Raw genomic sequence first — 21,227 nt, 5'->3', positions numbered from 1 at the left:
TAAGGCACTTTACAGAGAGGAAAATTATGGAACTGAATGAGGGAGATTTAAGAGAAACATCTGAAAGTTGTGTTGGAAGGATGGGTTGCAAGAATTCTTCTAAGGATGGAGAACGAAGGGTGTAGAAGGTATTTTGAGAAAGGAAGACTGAGGCTCCTGCAGCTGCTGGTGAACGAATGGATATGGGATCACAAAGGACTGAAGGGTGAGGGAGGTGATTTTGAAGTGGGTCTGATGGATGTGCATTGAAGTTGTAAAATGTAATCTGACAAGACATTCACTGATATGGTCAATGGTGACGCAAGGACCAGTTTGAATGCCTGATGGCTTATTTGTACTCTGAGCTTTCACAAGGTGTAAATGAAAATAGCAGAGCACATCATGGTGCATGACAGCTTCCTCACAGCCAGGATCCAGAAGGACAATGATGGCTGTGGAGGGAGGTGGGACAGACATGAATACCAGAGACTGTAGAATGGATGAATGTTGTGGTTTTGATTACTACACATGATCAAGGGGTATTTATGGTGAATTTGTTGTGGGGTGCTGATGGGGTGATGTTCATGCAAAACCTATTTTGTCTGATCTTTACCAATGTTCTTTTAATATTTCTTGCTGTCCTGCACTCTAAGATCCAGTATAATTAAGAGGAAACTTTCAATTAGTGAGGCCCACCAATTGGCTCTTCAAACTGCAGTGACAAGTGTTTTATATAAAATGCATAAAATAAAAACAGGGTGGGGAGCAGGGGGAGGCGAGAGAGAGAAAAAAACTTAATCCTGAGTTAATAATCTGGAATCAAATTTGTGATAAAATAAGAGTAATTGTCATGTCCTTTACAGCTAAGTGCACTTAAGGGCTTTCATCACTTTAATATTAAGTGTCATGTTAATGGGGCTGTCAATCACAGTCCTTTGCAAAGACACTTAGATCAGACACTGAGGTTTGGTAATGATCATCAGCTATTGTACGGGTGTCGGGCTGTATAGCTGTCGTTCCTTTCGAAGTAGGTGGGAGAGACATTCAAAAAGGAGGCCCATTTTCAGATTGCTGGATAATTGCTTGCAATCACTTTTCCATTACCAGTTGAATAATTTCTTTTTGCGACTGCTTTTTTTTTTGATAGTCAGTTTGCTGTCAATTATCAACTGCTATAGAAAGAAAGGGTGACTTGTATTTCTCCAGCATCCCTCATGACCTCAGGATGTCCCAGAGTATTTTAGTTGTAAAAGAAAAACTATTTTTTGACAGAGGAAATGCCAAGTGCTGCACAGTGAATGAGGAGCCAGCAATCTGATTGAGGGGTGTAGCCACAGAACCACAGGAATAGCCTGTTGACATAATAAGTAGAATCTTTGGGACAATAGTTGGCATTGTAAATTGGTCCATTTTCAATAAATTGTTCCTCACCCTCCCCCTCCACCATTGTAGAAATTGCAGTAAACGGAGCAGACTTTGACCTGGTTTCATTATTTCGAATCGATAGACAGCAACTGACATGTGAACCCCATCCCTGGACTCAGTATGCACTCCTCTGCTGCCTCTTCCAATCCTGCATTCAGCAACCACTGGACTTCCCAGTGTATAACCCCACCCTTTCTCTCACCAGTACCGGTGCTCCCTGAACCCCTCTACTTAGATACTCCTCTCAGTAACTTCAAAAGCCTCCTCTGTATCTTTCTCTTTTGACCATACTTGTAGATGCCTCCTTTAACTTGCTTTCTCTATTAGCTCTGTGTCTCTAAACATGAAGGACTCTCAGTATAAGCATGGGGATCTGAACAATCTTAAGGGTCTGTCTTAATTTTTGTTTGCTCTGATATTCTCCTGTCCTGTAGAGTTTTTACCCTCCCAACATTTCTCCTCTGGTCCTCCTCCTCTTTGATTTGTATTCACTTCATCTCCTGAAGCCACTTTCAAACTTTCAGTACAAAGTGCTCTACAGTCAATGAAAGTCATTTGAAATTTGTCATGAGCAGAAGTAAATTTATAAACTGCTGCCAGCTTATCACATTGACAATCCCAGAAGGACATGATGCAGGGGAAGGGCCATTGTACCAATGTTGACTCTTTAACAGAGCTCTGCTGTTTGTCTCATGCCCTTCATCTTTGTTCATTACCCTGCAGAATTTTCCCCTTCAAGTGTTTATCCACTTCCCTTTTGTCAGTTCCTATTGAATCTGCTTCCAATGTTCTTTTGGATTTTTTTCATCCTGCCGCCGATATTTTTGATGGTCTGAATGTCATTGTTCCTCAGGCCAATGATCTTTTCTTAGGGTTATTACTTAAGCCATGCTGAATAACCTGGTGACTGGAAATAATCAGTATTGATGGACAAGTTTCTGGTCCTGGCTGTTGTGTGCAGAAGGCCATGATGGGATACATGTGTTATGAATAATTACTGGCAGCAGGGAATATAACTAAAATCTCGTGGTCAAATTTGTGGGGAGTTGATGGGAATGTAGGAAGAATAAAATGGGATTGATATAACTGGATGCTTGATGGGCCAAAGGGCCTGGTTCTTCGTTGTATGACTCTATCTCCTTGAGCCATGACAAGTGTGGGATAATGGGCAGAGTCACAAATGGGCTCTGATCTAACAAACTGGTTAATCCAGATGACGGATCTCGACCAAAAAGGTCGACTGTGTATTTCCCTCCACTGATGCTGCCTGATCCATTGAGTTCCTTCAGTTTCTTGTTTGTTGCTCTAATCTAACAAAGCCAGTCGACATGATAGATTGTCATCCCATTTAGAACTTATACTAACTGAAGAAAGAAGGAAATATTGAAAATATCAATTTGATCTCTATCACTGCATCTTTGCACGTTGTGCTATCATGTATCCAAGTCCTAAACCTATTGAATTCCATCTTTGATTCTCTCTGCTGCTTTCAGATGCCCCTGAAGACTCATCTCTTTGACTGGGCTCTAGGACACTTGTCCTACTATCAACTTGGCTGTCAGTGTCAAATTTTGAAGAATAATGCTACTGTGAGGAGCTTTGCAATGTTACAAGCAACAGTATTGCTCATAGAACACATAGAACAGTACAGCACTGGAACAGGCACCTTGGCCCACAATGTCTGTGCCAACCATGATGCCAAATCAGACTAAAACTATCTGCCTGAACATGATCCATATCCTCCCATTCCCTGCTTGTTCATGTGTCTGTCTGAATGCCTCTTAAATGCCACTATCATATCTGCTTCCACCACCACCCTTGGCAGTGTGTTGCAGGCACCCACCACTCTCTGTGTAAAAAAAAAACTTACCTCACACATCTCCTTTAAACTTTCCCCCTCTCATTGTAAATACATGTCCTCTAGTATTTGACATTTCTACCCTGGGAAAAGATTCTGACTGCCCACCCTATCTGTGCCTCTCATAATTTTATATACTTCTATCAGGTCTGCGAAGCTCCAGAGTAAACGACCCAAGTTTATCCAATCTCTCCTTATCGCTAATACCCTCTGATTCAGGCAGCTCATTATAGAAATCAGGACAGAGCATGAAGAATATTATTTATGTGGTCCCTGTAATGTAAGGACAGAGCCAATTACAGAGTCCCCTAGTTGTGCTATAGTCAAGTTCGGTGATCTCAGAACCGTGAGATGAGAGTGGGTTAGTCTCACACAAGAGGACAAAGTGGATTGTGGTTTTAAAGAGAGGAGTTAAAAGCTAAAGAAAATCTCAGAGGTATGAATTGGAGAGGAGTAAAACTACTCAGCGTCCCCGACAAAAGAGCGTGGCTTACTTAAAGCAAAAATGAGAGAAGGGGACTATCAGTGGAAGCTCTTGGATAACACTTGGCACCACAGAGTTGGCGATTCTTCAATAATTGCCCCCAACAGACACTTTGATAGATGAGGCAATCAGAGAGCAGAGGAGTTGTGGCTGGGTTCCAAGAAGCACCAGTCTGTTGTCGATGGTGCACGATCTCTGAGTCCCCACCACCATCCAGTCGCTGAGCCATCCCAGGATCTGAAAGCAGCCTGTTCGTCCTGGCGAACGGCCACATCACTGCTGCTCTCCTCTGTTCTTTGTACAAACTGCTTTTTGTATCATTTCTTGCGGCGTCTACACGAGACTGAGGGCTTGCTGGGTGAGGGAGTGAGCCCTCGCAATAGGGATTTAGGACTTGTTATGTCTCCAAGCATCCGAAGCACAGGTACCCATTGAAACGAGGAACTGTTTCCAAAGGCACAGAATCTGATTCCCAATCCTCGGATTTGTATAGTGGCCATTGATTTTTTCATTTCAATCTTTCCCTGAATATCCTTCCCCCTTTAAACCCAGGCCTAATTGTCACTAAGAGGTTTTTTTTCCCCTTTATTCATTCTTCAATTATATAATCATTCTATCAATACCAATTCTTGGGTTTAAAGTCGAGTTTATTGTCATGTGCACAAGTACATGTATGCACAGGTGCAATGAAAAACTTACTTGCAGCAGAATCACAAAGTAAAATCATAAAAGTTCAGTCTCTTTCCCATTCTTTGTTATCCTGTGAAGCACCTTGGGACTTTTTATTGCTTTAAAATTATCATAGAAATGGATGTTGTCGGTGATCCATTGAGAGAACCCGATCCTTTAAAACATTCGCTCCTCAATGATGCAACGTTGCTAATGGGTCTCAAGGTGAGGCGAAAAGTGTGCTCTTCTATTTTTCCTTAAAGGCAATTTCACGACTTTCAAATATCATTGATGATTACAATTTGATTTTTTTGTAACCTGTGGCAAACAAATGTTATATTTTCCCTGTTCAACCTCTGTGCCTACAAGAAATAACATCTATATAGAACTTTTATCCATTTAATTTAAAAATACTGCACTTGGCTTTCAAAATATGCATTAACCCGTGATGGTAACTCAGTTTTTCTCTCTCCTCAGTTGCTGCCTGACCTACTGGCTAGTTCCAGAATTCCCATTTCAACAGCTGCTGTTTGTAGTAATCACAGTTGCAACATTGCTTTTTTATCCCTCGGCTGCATTCATTTCCTTTCGTCCGTTTACATCTCAGCTGTGATTTGCGAGCCATCACTGCTCCCTCTCAGCTGGCACCGCCGCATTTTATGTCCTGCAATCCCTTTTGATCTCCACTCTGTCACAGGCGCTCCTTGTTCTCCTCACCACTGACTCTGCCCCACCTCTTGTCTTCTCTGCAACCTAAAACACGCTTCAGTTTCTTTCTCCACCAATGCTGCCTGACTGCAGAGTAATATTTCTGACTGACTGCATCTGCAGCTTTGTTTTATTTTTGATAACTCATTTGTTTGGGAGATGAGCTTGTCATTGGACACCGGATGAATTTTTAATGTGAATGTGCGTGTGTTATTGTAACTGCTTTTCGTGCAATTACAATTTATTGAGACTAAAATTAACTGAGTTGTTCTAACTAATCAATAATGCCCAAAATATCCAAAATATGCTCAAACTGAGCTAATTATAAAGACTATGAAATTCCAAGCAATACCTTACAGAAAATGGTGAGCTCTCTCTACAAGGCAGGGAGCAATCTACTGAAGGGGTTGCCTTTACTCATTGTTGGTTGGACTGATTGCTAAAGGCTGTGTTTCTTTCTGGCAGGAGATCACCAAGTGGTCCAACTCCGGCTGAAGTCCAAGGAGACGGGCATGACTTTCGCAAGCACCAGCTTTGTCTTCTACAATTGCAGCGTTCATCACTCGTAAGTTATTCGGGCTGGTCTTCTAATTGTTGGGATGAGAGGGTAGCCCTACCAATTGCTTGGGCCTGTATTCCTTGGAGTTTAGAAGAATGAGGGGTGACCTTATTCAAACATATAAGATCCTAAGGGAGCTTGATAGGGTGGATATTGGGATGTTTTCACGAGTGGGACAGATTTGAACCAGGGGACGTAGGTACAAGTTAAGGGATCAGTCATTTAAGAATGAGGTATGTAGAAATTTCTTCTCACAGAGGGTGATGAGGCTCTGGAATTCTCTGCCCAGTGGGTGGTGGAAGTTGGATCATTAGATGTATTTAATGTGAAAGTGGATCAATATTTGATTGATCGAGGAATAGGTTATGGAGAAATGGCGCAGAAGAGGAGTTGAGGCCAGCATAGATCAGCCATGATCATATTATGTGTTGGGGCAGGCTTGAAGGGTCTGATGGCCTACTCCTGCTCCTGTTTTCTTGTGTTGTGTTCTTGTATCCTCCAAGAGCAACAGTATGTCAGAGAGTCACAGGTGTACCTTGCTTATGGAAACATGTATTTGTTCTGACTCACAAAGAGAATTACATTTGCAGAGCGCCTTTCCTGTCCTCTGGATATCCCAAAGTGAGTTTTAAACAATAAACTGTAGTCACTGCTCCAGCAGGTATTATGTGCATAGCAAGCTCTCACAAGCAGTAAATTAATAAATTCCATTTTCCTGTTTTAAAAATCAGTGATCGATACTTGCCAGGACCATTCTTTTGGTAAACCTGAAATTTGTAAATTGAGATTCTTTTCCATTTTTAATGATTATTTTCCATCAGGATTTTGATGAATTAACAAAGGGAGAAGACCATTCAGCCCACAGTACCAAAGCTTCCCCAACCTCCCTCTAACTTCATTGTGGAGTCTGGCTGTTCATTTGATCTCCATTATAAATACGTAGTTTCTCAACAAATATTGAAAACAAACTGCAGTATGTCCACCTTTTCTTCAGTTCTCCCTAATCTACCAGCTCATTGGGACATTTGCCTTCAGGTTTATCTCAACCTGGATCTGCCAGAATAACCATTTATTCCATTCCCAATTTTTTGAACGCCCACTGTCAGTGTGGGGTGTGCCGAGTGGTAATTGGAATTGGTTTATTAATGTCACATGTACCGAGGTACGGTGAAAAACTTGTCTTGCATACCATTCATACAGATCAATTCATTACACTGTGCATTGAGGTAGTACAGGGTAAAGCAATAACAGAATGCAGAATAACGTGTAACAGCTACAGAGAAAGTGCAGTGCAGGTAGGCAATAAGGTGCAAGGTCATAATAAGGTAGATTATGAGGTCAAGAGTCCATTTTATTGTACTAGGGAAACGTTCAGTAGTCTTATAACAGCGGCATAGAAACTGTCCTTGATCTTGGTGGTACGTGCTTTCAGGCTTTTGTATCTTCTGCCCGATGGGAGAAAGGAGAAGAGGGAATGTCTCAATCTGATCTCTCTCAGTTCAAGGGACAGTATGCGTGTGTCTGTGTACGTAAGGCGTGGAGATTCTCTGTAAACCCACTTTAAGAAATGCCTACAGCTTTATTTTCTTGGTTTTGCTCTTTACCTTTTTATGAACTCTGTTTTCAATAATCATGTATTAAGCTTTGGAAATAGAAAGGAGAACTAGTAACTATCAAAGTACTTTAAATGTAGACATCAGGGATGAATTAGCTGCTCTAACCCTTCCCAGTTTAATGTTTTAATAAAAATTCAAACGAAAGCTGGTCTAAAAGCTGTCTGCTTGTTCCTACTCTCTCATTTTCGACCAGGAATGAGTCACTGCCACGGTGGTGACATTCATGCCAAACAGTCTGATGGTATCTGATTTGAATCCTCCCCAGATGCTCTCAGCCAGTTGAGACTCCAGTTGTGGCTCTAAGTTCTGGGGTGCATCCAATGGGATACTTGCATCAGGTAGTTGTGGGTGGCTCCCATTCACACATGGATTGCAGGAGCCCATAAATCCCTCTGTCTGTAGATGTCAGGTGGGCATTTGGATCTTTGCTGGCTTTTCAGTGAGCTGTTCAGTTAGTCCTCCTCCCAGGGTCTTTCTCCATATCTTTGCAAATTTTTCTTCTTCAAATATTTATCCAATTTCCCATTAAAAGCTGTGCATTCAGGCTATGCATTAAAAATCATAACTTGGATAAATAAAGGTTTTCCTTTATGTTGCCTGTGGTCCCTTTCCCATGGTTGTGGGTCTTCAGCAGCTGTTTTCTCCTTCCTCACCCTCTCTTAACTTGTTGATTTTAAACTGGTTGATCACACCTTGTCTTAGCCTTCTCCACAAGGTCTAACCAAACTTTCAGTTGCTGTAGAGATATCAATGTACATGGAAGGACACTGTGCTGTTAGTCGGTTCTGTTGTAAGGACAAAAAGAAACAACGTAAAAATAAAATCTGCCTTACTCTGTGGAGAGGGCTCTCTTCAGCTCAACTGAGTTTAAGCTTAATTGACAGGAGACATCTTGAGCTACTTTGTCCACTGATGCAAGCTCAGTGGGTTCCTGATTTTCAAGAGAAACTACAAGTGAGATCAGGAATCCACACAAGAAAGGAAACTAATCTTCATTGTTCTTCTGGGCTCCTTTTGGACACGTGAAGTCAGCTCTCAGGTGTGACTTTCTTTAATTCCAAGTTAGATATGGAAGCAAAACAATATAGAAAATATTCACAGCAGAGATTGTTTTTTTTCAAGTTGATCATTAGTAATGGTGCTGTAAATTATTAATTGTTTTATTACTGCATCTACATGATTGTGTTGGTCTGTACGATGCTGAATAATAGGTTCCCTTTATAAACTGCAATTAGTGGTTTCAAACATACCGAGGCTGAAATTCCTCAGATCATTTGCTGATTGTGCTCCCTCATCCCAACACCCCTCTCTGCCAAACTGATGATGATAGCAGAAGGTTGCAGGAATCCCTGAGGAATTTCCAGCCTTAATTCTTGATGTAGTGATTAAATTGGATTGATCAGAAGTAGATCAGCACCGACCATGTTGATGGAACATTCCTCTTGTGCCCATCTTTACCCATGTTTGAAATGGCAGGCAGAGGGATAAAAAAATGTGTAAGGCTTGACATCTATCTGCTGCCTCCAAGCCTCCAACCTTTACAAATCTCTGCTCTCCCAATTCTGACCTCTTGTGTGTTCCCAATTTTTATTGCTCCATCATTGGTGGCCGTGCCTTCAATTGTCAAGCCCCAGGGCTCTGGAATTCCTTTTCCAGACCTCCTTGCAGTTTTCTTCTCCTTCAAAATGCAATTTAAATCTTTAATCTTTGACCAATCCTCTGTTGTTTATCTGTCTTAATATTTTGTTATATGGCTCAGAGTCAGATTTTATTATCACTTTTGTGAAGCATGTTGCGATGTCTTATAATGTAAGATGTTCTCTATAAATGCATGCTGTTACCCTTGTCCACACAATTCACAAAGCTGCTATCTATTACTGTTATTCCTCAAATATTTTTGGGTTTTGGTGGGTATTTTTCTGTAGGTAGCCTCATCTGCTGTCCTTCCCTCATGGTCTTTTGCCAATGACTTGACTTCAATGACCCCTGGCATTGAATCCACTCAGCGGATGCAATAGTTATTCTATATCTACTTTATCACAGAGTTCCTTAACATCTGGAGGTGGAAGGATTGACCAGTGTTTGTATCCATTTGTTAAATGATTGGATGCCAATTGTAAAGTTGTACTTCTAGATCAGAACACATCAGGTGAATAGCTGGCATGTTTTTGACTTAAAGTGTGGCAACTCTAAAGTTTTGTGTTGGGGTAGTCAGATTTTAATTCATGAATTACAATGCACAGAGGTTTTGCGATGGCTTGTGACACATAATCTGATTGTGTGTTCTGTGTAAGCAGGTGCCTGTCATGTGTGAATAGTCCCTATCAGTGCCACTGGTGTAAATATCGACACGTGTGCACGCATGATCCACGGACGTGCTCTTTCCAGGAAGGCCGTGTCAATATGTCAGAGGTAAGGATATTTTCAAATTTTCTTCCCCCTCAAACTACCAGAACCAGTGGAGGTGTTAGAAACCTAAACTGTGAAGAAGAAATTGACCCTACCCCCACCATCCTCCTAAGAAGCCATCGGAGACTTGGTGAATGGAAATTTTCAGGTGTGAGATCAATACATGTTTTATTAGATCAGGGATAAGGAACCAAGGTGTAGAAAATAGAGTTGAGATAAAATTAAGGACCAAAGAGCAAGAGACAAGAGAAGAGCTAGACAGTTCCACCATTCAATAGCTTCGTTATTTTTCCACCAAGGCTAAGGAGTATGTCCTAAATTTTCTGGAGTGGGTGTTAAATCAACAAAAGTTCAAAAGGCATTCTGTTCTCTCTGAAGAGGGCCATGGTTCAGTTAAATAATGGAACAGGTTTAAGCGACCACATGGCTTAAAACTGGGCAGTGTTCAGTCTCAGGACCACATTATAAAATATCACTACCTCCTCCTGCTTTTACCCTTCCCTGTCTGGTCTGCAAACTTTCACAGATATGAAGTTTGGAGACTTCAAATATTCTAAACTGAGGTGAGGGCCATTGAAGTCTCAAGTTTGTGGCAGACGGCCTTTATGTCCATCTGAGCCTATGCAAATGTTTGAAGGAGTCTTGTTAAGGTGCTACCTTGATCCAAGCAACATTCAGTACTACACTGGAAGGCCAGTCTCGATTCGGCCTAAGGTTCTGGAGTGGGATTTGAAATCCATTCTCTTGTCCTGGAAATAATCAGATAGGGAGCATAATTAACCCAATCAATAGAGCATGTTTGGGGCAGCCATCTGTTTCATGCCCACCTCCGCACTATTTCACTCCTGACTCTGGGGTGTGAAGCGAGGAGTGAACCAAGTCAACTCTGCCAAACTTACTACATTGGATGTAGTTCTAGTGCATTGAATTTGAATATTTAGGAACTTGGTTCATAAAGCAATTCTTCTTTCAATAAAAGCCACCATGAACTCAGTGGGTTGAATGAACTTCTCCTGTACTGTAACCAAGCTGAAAAGTATGTAGAGAGGCTCATCCCATAAACTGGGCGGGACTGAAGTCCAGCCTTCAGGGCTTAAAGTGCTGTCCCCACTGCACTGTATTCTATGTATAGTTAGGTTCTCAGTCATTTTGTTTTCTTTTGTCACAGCACATTGATAACAGCAGAGAAAGCTGCTGGTCTTGTCGCATTGGGAGGCTGGCCAACAAGTCTACATTCAACCAAGGTTGTGAGCTGCCAGGGATCTCAATTTGGCAAAAGTAACAATAAATAAACAGTATCGCAGTGACTGAGCCTTAACATTCAAAGAGATTTGCAGTCTGATCCTCAGTTACTGGTTAAGACTGCCAAAATGGCAACCCTGTGACTCTCACTCAGACTTGGGACTTGATGTAAGTGTGAGTTAATTCAGGCTGCAGAGCTCCTTCTGTTCTTTTGTGTTCTAATGAATGCCAAAGTAACCGCTTACAAAGTTGCCTGCCTATACTGCCTCCTGGAACAGAGGAAGAGACGTAGACATAAAGATATAGAACAGTACGGGCCCTTCAGCCCACAATGTTGTGCCGACCAATATAAACCTTATCCCCATTCAATCTATCCCCCTCTCTAATTCACCTCCCATAACCCTCTATTGGTTTATTACTGTTAGACGTACCGAGGTACAGTGAAAAAGTTGTTTTGCATACGGATCGTACAGATCAATTCATTACACAGTGCATTGAGGTAGTACAAGATAAAATAATAACAGGTTGCAGAATAAAGTGTTACAGTTACAGAGAAAGTGCTGTGCAGGCAGACAATAAGGTGCAAGTTCATAACAACGTAGATTGTAAGATAAGATAAGATATCTTTATTAGTCACATGTACATCGAAACACACAGTGAAATGCATCTTTTGCGTAGAGCGTTCTGGGGGCAGCCCGCAAATGTTGCCTCGCTTCCAGCGCCAACATAACATGCCCACAACTTCCTAACCCGTACGTCTTTGGAATGTGGGAGGAAACTGGAGCACCCGGAGGAAACCCCTGCAGACACGGGGAGAATGTACAAACTCCTTACAGACAGTGGATGACAGTGGCCGGAATTGAACCCGGGTCGCTGGCGCTGTAAAGCGTTACGCTATGACAGCAGGATAGAAGATGTCTTTGAGCCTGGTGGTACGTGCTTTCAGGCTTTTGTATCTTCTGCCTGATGGGAGGGGGAGAAGAAAGAATGTCAGTGGTGGGTGGGGTCTTTGATTATGTTGGCTGCTTTACCGAGGCAACAAGAAGTGTAGATAGGGTCCATGGAGGGGAGGCTGGTTTCCATGATGTGCTGCCCTGTGTCCACAACTCTCTGCAGTTTCTTGTGTTCACGGGCAGGGCAGTTGCCATACCAAGCTATGGTGCAACCGGACAGGATGCTTTCTATGGTGCATCGATAAAAATTGGTAAGGGTCAAAGGGGACATACCGAATTTCTTTAGCCTCCTAAGGAAGTAGAGGCTCTGATGAGCTTTCTTGGCCGTGGCGTCTACATGGTTGGACCAAGATAGGTGATTGGTAATGTTCACTCCGAGGAACTTGAAGCTCTCAACCCTCTCGACCTCAGCACCTTTGATGTAGACAGGAGCATGTGCACCGCCCCCCCTTCCTGAAGTCAATGACCAATTCTTTTGTTTTGCTGATAATTTTGTTTTGATGTTAATATGGATGGGGCTCCAAAAGGTGGAGAGATGATGTTTTGGAGGAAGAAAAGTGTAGATTGTGGGAGGATATCAATGAAGTGGTAAAATAGGCAGAAAAGTGTCAAAGTCGAGTTTATTGTCATATGCACAAGTACTTGTATGTCCAGGTGCAATGAAAAACTTATTTGCAGCAGCATCACAGGCACCTAGCATCAAATAAGCAGCATTCACAAGAAAGACATAAATTAATCATAAATTATTCACAATTTTTACAAGAAAGAACACAATTAGAACAAAAAGTCAAAGTTCATTTTAGTGCAAAGTGATCAAATTAGTTGTAGTATTGATAAACTGTAATGATTAGGTTTGTGCAGACAAATGGAATTGTGAATTTGTGTATTTAGACAGGGCAAACAAGATGAGAAGTGCACAATAAATGGTCTTTTGCTTCAATTTTACCAGGACACCACAATAAGTTTTCAGGTACTTAGAAGCACAGAGAATTAGAGAGGCCTTGGGATGGATGTCCATGGATCCGTGCAGGTAGGTAAGGTAGTTAAGAAGGCATCTGAGATACTTTTAATGGCAAGGTGGAAAACATCAGAGCAGGCAGGTTGTTCCAGAATTGTTAGTCTAGAGCAGGGGTGCTGTGTTCAGTTCAGGTGACTACCTTGCAGGAAGAATGTGACAGCACTGGACAAGGTACAGAAGAGATTTATGTGGGTGTTGCTTGGGCTGGAAAGCTTTAGTGATGAAAGAGGATAGGACAGGCCTGTCTTGTTCGTATAGGCTATGGACTTACATAACTTGGCTTGCTAACTGAGGGAGGAACTGTTGGTTAAAGGCACCCACAGTCAGGTAGCATTCCAAGCCACTCCCTGGGAAATCCTCAAGCAAAAATCTGCTTAGATTGTTTCTTGCTAGAATGTTAAGCATCCTGTTTCTAAAAAAAAACAATCAGTGATAATTATCAGAATGGCAGGAATATTATGTACATTAATCATTTAAAACCAGTCTCAGTAAGCAACCAACTGGCTCAGGGGTGTGGGTCTTTATCTCAAGGGCAGTGGAATACAAGGGGGAAGAAGTTATGCCACAGTTGTAAAAAACCGTAGGCCAGACCTCATCTGGAGTACTGCTTCCAGCTCTGAACACTGAATCTCAGGAAGGATGTATTAGTCCAAGAGTCAGTTTTCCCTTCTACCATTTGGTTCTCGAACCAACCTGCACAACCATAATCACTACCTCAGTATAGCAACACTATGACCACTTTGCACCACAAAAGACTTTTTTTTTGTTCCCATTGTGTTCTTTCTTGTATAATTCTGTGTAATTTATGTTTAATTTATGTTTTTCTTGTGAATGTTTTGTATCTGACGCTGTGTGCCTTTGATGCTGCTGCAAGTAAGTTTTTCATTACACCTGTGCATACATGTGCATATGACAATAAACTTGACTTTGACAGTGACACAAAAATGATCCTGGGCCCTAAAGTATTAAATTATTAGGAGAAGTTCCAAAAACTTGGCTTATATTCTTCAGCATTGGAAAATTGAAGGATGACTTGATCAAGATCAACAAACAATCTACTGGCTGAACTCAGCAGGTCGAGCAGCATCTGTGGGAGGAAAGGAGTTGTTGGGTTGAAACCCTGCATGCTTGCTTGACCCACTGTGTTCTTCCAGTAGGTTTTGTTGCTCCAGATTCCAGCATCTGTAGTCTCGGGTGTCTCGACTTGGTCAAGATGTTTGAAACGTTGAAAGGATTTGATGGGATTAATACTCGGAAACAATTTCCTGTGATGGGAGAATGAGAGATCATCATCTTAATATTGAAATAAAACCAGTATTTTATTTAGGAACGATAAAACCAGGTTCTGTCCCACAACTTTCTGTATCAGAAGGTTCATTGCTGCCAACTGCATTGCGATTGACATGGAAACTCAACTTGTTGGTTTCAGCAGTCAACCTGGTATATGTCAAGGTAGGACAGTGTGAGACTTCTCTAAGATCTTTGAGATGTTGTTTCCATGCCCCTGCTCCTCTTGTCCTTTGAGGCAGAGAATCTGCATGATAAGAATGGTGGTGGCATTCGTGACATGAGGTTGACTTCAGCCTCCCAGGGGTATGCAGGAGATTGTCACTGGAAGAGAATTAGCCAAGACACAACTGGCTTTGAGAGCACATATTTGGTGGCGACAGGGTTAGACTTGATCAGTGAAGCCCCCCAAATTCAAGTGGCCCACTGATGTTGAGGGTAGATTCAGCAAGTTTGTGCTCTTGAAACAGAGTGTGTGATGATAAGACATCAACCCTGCAGACCATCTTCCCTGACCCATGGTTTGGCCAAGTGAGGGATTGTGTTGGGAGCATAGCTCTGCTGAAATTTTCAAGCGGAAGAGGGTCACTTGGGTGAAGTATCAGCAACAGGTGGTGTTTATCTGGGATCTTTAGGATGGCAAATCAGAACAAATTGAGCATCAGACAGTTGCTACCTAAGATCAGGGCAGCATCCTTTAGTCAGTGAAGAAATTGACTACTCCAAGAACGACTGTTTTTTAGGAACTTTCCATCAGTGAGTTGCAGTGATTGACAAATCTAATTAACACACAAGGGCCTTGTGTCTGAACTGAGACAGTAATGAGGTTATTGTTAATGCAGAGATGTTCAGTAGCTTAAGATCCCTGGTCTGCTGTTTTGGGAGCCTGCCCATACTTAGCAGGAGGGTTGGAAAATGAAACAAGTAAAATTAACTGCAGATGCTCAGGTTCACTGAGTATCTTTACAATGGGGAGTAGGATTACGGGTATCCACAGTTCACATTAACTCTATGAGTTATCTCAAGACCTGATTAAAAGCAATCTCCTGTTGTAACCAGACCAAGAATTGTTAAAAGAGATTTGGTCTCAGAGTACAAAGTATGTGCTTGAGATCACAACATTAAGAGTTGCCATGTACACTGGAGACTGCAATTAGATCACACTGCTAAATGTATGATGTACACTTGAGACTGTAGAGTTGGAGAAAGTTTTTATAGTATCATTGGCAAAGCCTTGCCCATCCCTTACACTAAGTGGCTTGCTAAACCATTTAAGAGTCAACCACATTGGTGGGTGCAGAGTTGCATTGTAGGCCATTGTAGGTCAGGACATTTGTGACCAGAAGGGTTTTTACAAAAATCCACTAGTGTTCATCATCTTTTAAAATTCTAGATTATTAACTGAATCCAAATTCAATGGTGGAGTTGGATTTGGATCTTTGGATTGTTAATCCCAGCCTCTGGATTAGTAACCCAGTAATTTAACCGCAGCACCACCATATTAGGACCTGCTCTGTTAATATAGACACTTGTTAGCATTAGAGTTTCAAGTTTTGACTTGTAATCAGAGTGATCGTGACCCTCTGGGGTGTTAGTCTTAATCCCAGTTCCTTTTCTTCCTTGGTCCTCAGTGGGACGACAGAGAGAGTGTGTGGCCTGTTTTTCCTGTTCAATTTTGCTAACATTGAGGAATAGATTTCACTCTGACTCCTCAGAGAGGAAGGTTCCTGCAAGCAGAATATAGGAACTCAAGGAGGCCATTCAGCCCTTCTAGTCTGTTCCACCATTTTGTTGGGTCATAGCTGATCTTCACTCAGCTCCATGCTATCACCTTGTAACCCTTAATATCCTCTGTTAATGAAAATTAATCTCAGCTCATGAAGATTAGATAGGTAAATTGGTTTAGTATTGTCAATGTACTGAGGTACAGTGGAAAGCTTGTCTTGCATACCGTTCATACAGATCAATTCATTACAACAGTGCATTGAGGTAGTACAAGGTAAAACAGTAACAAGATGCAGAATAAAGTGTTACAGTTACAGAGAAAGTGCAGTGCAGGTAGACAATAAAGTGGAAGTTCATAACGAGGTGGATTGTGAGGTCAAGAGTCCATTTTATCGTACTAGGGAACTGTTTTATAACTGTGGGATAGAAGCTGTCCTTGAGCCTGGTGGTACGTGCTTTCAAGCTTTTGTATCTCCTGCCTGATGGGAGGGGGGAGAAAAGAGAATGTCTGGGGTGGGTGGGGTCTTTGATTATATTGGTTGCTTTACTGAGGCAGCGAGGTATAGACAGAGCCCATGGAGGGGAGGCTGGTTTCCGTGATGCGCTGAGCTGTGTCCACCACTCTCTTCAGTTTCTTGTGGTCACGGGCAGAGTAGTTGCCATCCCAAGCTGTGATGCATCTGGGTAGGATGCTTTCTATGGTGCATCGAGTGCTGCTGCATGAATCACAAAAGGTTGGTTTGCAGGTGCAACAGGCTATCAAGAAGGCAAATGGAATGTTGGCCTTCATTGCTGGAGGGATTGAATTTAAGAGCAGGGAGGTTATGCTGCAATTGTACAGGGTACTGGTGAGGCCGCACCTGGAGTACTGCGTGCAGTTCTGGTCTCCTTACTTGAGGAAAGGTATACTGGCTTTGGAGGTGGTGCGGAGGAGGTTCACCAGATTAATTCCGGAGATGAGGGGGTTAGCCTGTGAGGAGAGATTGAGTCGCCTGGGACTATGCTTGCTGGAATTTAGAAGAATGAGAAGGGATCTTTTAGAAATATATAAAATTATGAAATTGTTAGATAAGATAGAGGCAGGAAGGTTGTTTCCACTGGTAGGTGAGACTAGAATGAGGGGACATATCTGTAGCCTCAAGATTTGGGGGAGTATATCTAGGACGGAGATGAGGAGAAACTGCTTTTCCCAGAGAGTAGTGAATCTGTGGAAGCAGTGGAGGCTACCTCATTAAATATACTTAAGACACAGTTAGATTTTTGCACAGTAGGGGAATTAAGAGTTATGGAGAAAAGGGAGATAGGTGGATCTGAGTCCACGGCCAGGTCATTCATGATCTTATTGAATGGCAGAGCAGGTTTGATGGGCCAGCTGGCCTACTTTCTTATGTTTTTATGACACCACGTCACTTGGCTCTCTATCTCTTTCCTGTACTCCGACTCATCGTTATTTGAAACTAATTTCAGTTCTGGAATTTTTGATTCATTCCCAATGTTAGCCTGAATAAAGAGTTGGGGAAAAAGAAAAATATCTTCATCTGGTTGTGCTTAGAGTACAAGTTCAATGTTGTGCCAAACCAGGCTTAACAGTCCTCCAGTGGCCCTCAATTTCATACCGTTTTAAAGTAAATTGTGAAATAACTTTTAAGAAAAAATTATTATTCATTATTGGCAGATTATTCTTTATTAAATTCTTTTTTGGTTGGGCTGTTGCTGGTGATTATCATTCACTCCGCAATGCCTTTGAGCCTTGTTCTTGAAATTGCTGCTGTCTTTGTGGTGATGGTGCTCTCACAGCCGTGTTGCTCCACCCATTGAGACCCAGCAATGATGATGATACAGTTCCAAGTCGGGATGGCTTTTGCCACGGATGAACTAGGAGATGGAGTTTCCACGCGCCTGATGCCCTTGTCCTTCTTGGTGGTAGAGGTCAACCGTTTGAGATGGGCTGTCAAAATAGCCTTGGCAAGTGACTGTGTTGCATGTTGTAGATGGTGCACACTGTAGTCATGGCACAATGATTTTGGAAGGAATGAATGGTAAATTGGGAAATTGGCTCATTATTGTTGCATGTACTGAGGTACAGTGAAAAACTTTGTTTTGCATGCTATCCATACAGATCATTTCATCACATTGAGGTAGTACAAGGGAAAAGCAATAACCAAATGCAGAATATAGTAAAGAATATTATTAGTAATTCTTAAGAGTCTTAGAATTCAGATTTAAAAGAATAGAATGATTATAATAGAAGTAATGAGTAGATCTGCAGAGAGCAGCTTGCAATGAGTCGCTACGCTCCGGCGCCATCTTGCTGTTTAGGGTGGTGGATGAATGGTTAGGGTGGTGGATGAGGTACCAGTCAAGTGGGCTGCTTTGTACTGGATAATATTGAGTTTCTTCAGTGTTGTTGGAGCAGGACCCAGCCAATAGGTGGAGAGTATCCCATTAGTCTTGACTTGAGTCTTGAAAATGGTGGAAAGGCTTTGAAATATCAAGAAGTGGGTCAGTACCACAGGCCACCTTTGAGCCACGGTATTTATGCACCAATTAAGTTTCTGTTTCACAATGAGCCTCAGGTTGATGAAAAAACCCACATGGTTCAGAAAACCTCTCCTAACTGAGCTGTGACTCCAGTGGTTGATACTTAACCCTCTCTAAGGCAGTCAGTTTTGCATAGAGTCCATGCTTCCAACCTCCCTTTGTTTTCCCTCATTCCTGTGGCCCCTTCACCCCTTCCCTTTCCCGTCCCCCGTACTCATGACCTGCCCATCTATTCCCCACCTCATTCCCTTTATTCTGTGGTCCTCTCTCCTCTCCTACCAGATTCCTTCTTCTTCAGCCCTTTGTCTCTTCCACCTATCTCCTCTCAGCTTCTCACATCACTCCCTTTAATCCCCCCTCCCCCACCCACCTACCTTCCCCCTCTCACCTGGACTCACCTGTCAGCTGCACCCCCTCCCCCGCCCTTCTTATTCTGGCTTCTGCCCTCTTTCTTTCCAGTCTCGGCCCAAAACGTCAACTGATTCTTTCCCTCCATGGATGCTGCCTGACCTGCTGAGTTCCTCCAGCATTTTATGTGTGTTGCTCCATGCCCCTTTACCCAGCTAAGGCTGGGTACTAAATCTGACTTGGGCGACATTACCCACCTCCCAAGGAAAACCAAATAATGCAGGTGTCTTTTCTGCAGAGCTTCACTCTATTCTTTCGATACAAAGGCCAGAGAAGCACTGAGCAATTCCAGAAATTGTGGCTTTGCCAAGCACCTGCTTTATTGACAGTGCCTCCTCTTTAGCAGAGATCTTGATCATTGACTCAGACATGAGTTCAAATCCCACTATGGCAGCTGAAGAATTTAAATTCAAGGAATTATATAAAGCTGGAATTTTTAAAAGAGCCAGTATCAGTAATTACCAATGCTCTTTGTGTGCTAGTTACTATCTTATAAGAAGTTAATCCTCAGAAAACCTTGAGTTTAAGGAGTGAACAACACAGATGTGAAAAAGCCTTGAAACTGCAGTTTTTTAAAAACTTTTCCTCCCCAAATTTCATTTACAGGCTCGGTGTGAGAGTCAGGCTGGCTTCTCTCTCCAGGATTTGCCTCTTATGCATTCCCTTGATGTTCTTGCATCCTAATGTCTGCTCCTTAATCACTCTGCCGCTTTTGGCTCAGCCTGGTAACAAGACGAGAGAGCTGGTCTCCCCAGTTTTCTCCGCAGAGGGGGGTTCTGATATTTTTAGTCACATGCCTTGCAAAGAATATACCCAAGACTTGTGCATGTCGGAAAATGTTGCTTACTTCAGTTCTCTGTTCAGTGGGTCAGCGACCATAATGTATATTGTATAATTGCTGCCCTGTTATTATAGAAGGAGATTGGCAGCTGTACCATACTTTTGTTTGGAGGACTGTATTCAGTTCTGACTGTCCCATTACGGGAAGGATGTGGAGGCTTTGGAGAAGGTGCAAAGGACGTTCACCAGGATGCTGCCTGGATTAGAGAGTATTAGCTATAAGGAGAGGTTAGACAGACTTGGAATATTTTCTCCAAAGTGTTGGCAGTTGAGGGGAGACCTGATAGAAGTTTATGAAATTTTATGAGAGGCATAGATAGGGTAGATAGAGTCTTTTTCTCAGGGTAGAAATGTCAAATACTACAGGGCACTGCTTTAATGTAAGAGGGGGAAAGTTTAAGGGAGATGTGTGGGGCAAGTTTTTTATGCAGAGAGTAGTAGGTGCCTGGAATACACTGCCAGGGGTGATGTACTGTTCTATGCCCTATCTTCTTTGGTAGTGTAGTAGTTAAGCAACTGGACTACCATTCAGAGGCCTCAACATTGATCCTGGAACATGAGTTCAAATCCCATCACTGCAGCGGAGGAATTTAAATTCAAGTGATTAACTAAAATGGTGTTATTTGGTATTGATAATCACCGGATTGTTGTAACAACCTGTCTGGTTCCTTAATGTTCTTCAGGGAAGGAAATCTGCCATCTTTTCCCAGTCTAGCTTTTCTGTAACTCTGGATCCAACAGTGTGGTTGACTTTTAGCTGCCTCCACATTTCGGGAACAATTTGGGATGGACCATGGATGTCAAAGTTGCCAGTGACACCCACCCTGCATGAACAAGTGAATAACAAAACAAAACTCTCCAGCAACTTGGATCGAGGTACATGGGTTCAAGCCCCATTCAAGCACAGAATGTGTTGTGATACTGTTAGAGTTTACCAGATCTCAGAAAACCTGGGTAAAACTGAAAGGAGGTGAGGGGCTTCAATGAAGGTAAATATCTTTGCAGGGTCACTGAACTACTTTATTCCCCACCTTCAGTTCCTCCCCCCTCCTCCAAACCCACTCCCCACCATGTTTGCCTTGACCCATGCTCCCAATGGCAGCTACAAGCTCCTTATCTGGAACTGTGACATAGAACATAGAACACTACAGCACAGTACAGGCCCTTCAGCCCACAATGTTGTGCTGACATTTTATCCTGCTTTAAGATCTATCTAACCCTTCTCCCCCACATAGCCCCCTATTTTTCTGTCATTCATGTGTCTATCTAAGAGTCTCTTAAATGTCCCTAATGTATCTGCCCCCACAACCTCTGCCAGCAGTGCGTTCCACGCACCCACTACTCCCTTTGTAAAAAAACGTACCCCTGACATCCCCCTTATACTTTCCTCTAATCACCTTAAAATTATGTCCCCTCATGTTAGCCATTATGGCACTGGGAAAAGTCTCTACTGTCCACTCCACTGACCTATAGCAGTTCTCTTTCTGCCTGACAAGATGACACCTA

At 42.5% G+C, this 21,227-nt stretch overlaps 1 protein-coding gene across 4 annotated transcripts in view; it reads left to right on the top strand.

Annotated features, from left to right (window-relative positions):
• plxna4 (plexin A4) overlaps window positions 1-21,227 on the top strand; it is a 532,456-nt gene that overhangs the window by 381,761 nt on the left and 129,468 nt on the right. For all 4 annotated transcript variants that reach the window (XM_052033450.1, XM_052033449.1, XM_052033451.1 and 1 more), the window contains exons 8-9: window positions 5,589-5,688; window positions 9,596-9,710. In XM_052033450.1, the coding sequence (XP_051889410.1) occupies window positions 5,589-5,688; window positions 9,596-9,710 (215 nt within the window). The remainder of the gene's footprint in view (window positions 1-5,588; window positions 5,689-9,595; window positions 9,711-21,227) is intronic.

The sequence above is a fragment of the Pristis pectinata genome, chromosome 19, assembly GCF_009764475.1.
Source record: "Pristis pectinata isolate sPriPec2 chromosome 19, sPriPec2.1.pri, whole genome shotgun sequence".
NCBI lineage: Eukaryota > Metazoa > Chordata > Chondrichthyes > Rhinopristiformes > Pristidae > Pristis > Pristis pectinata.
Note: the sequence above shows the minus strand (reverse complement) of the source record. Positions and strands in the feature narration are given on the sequence as shown.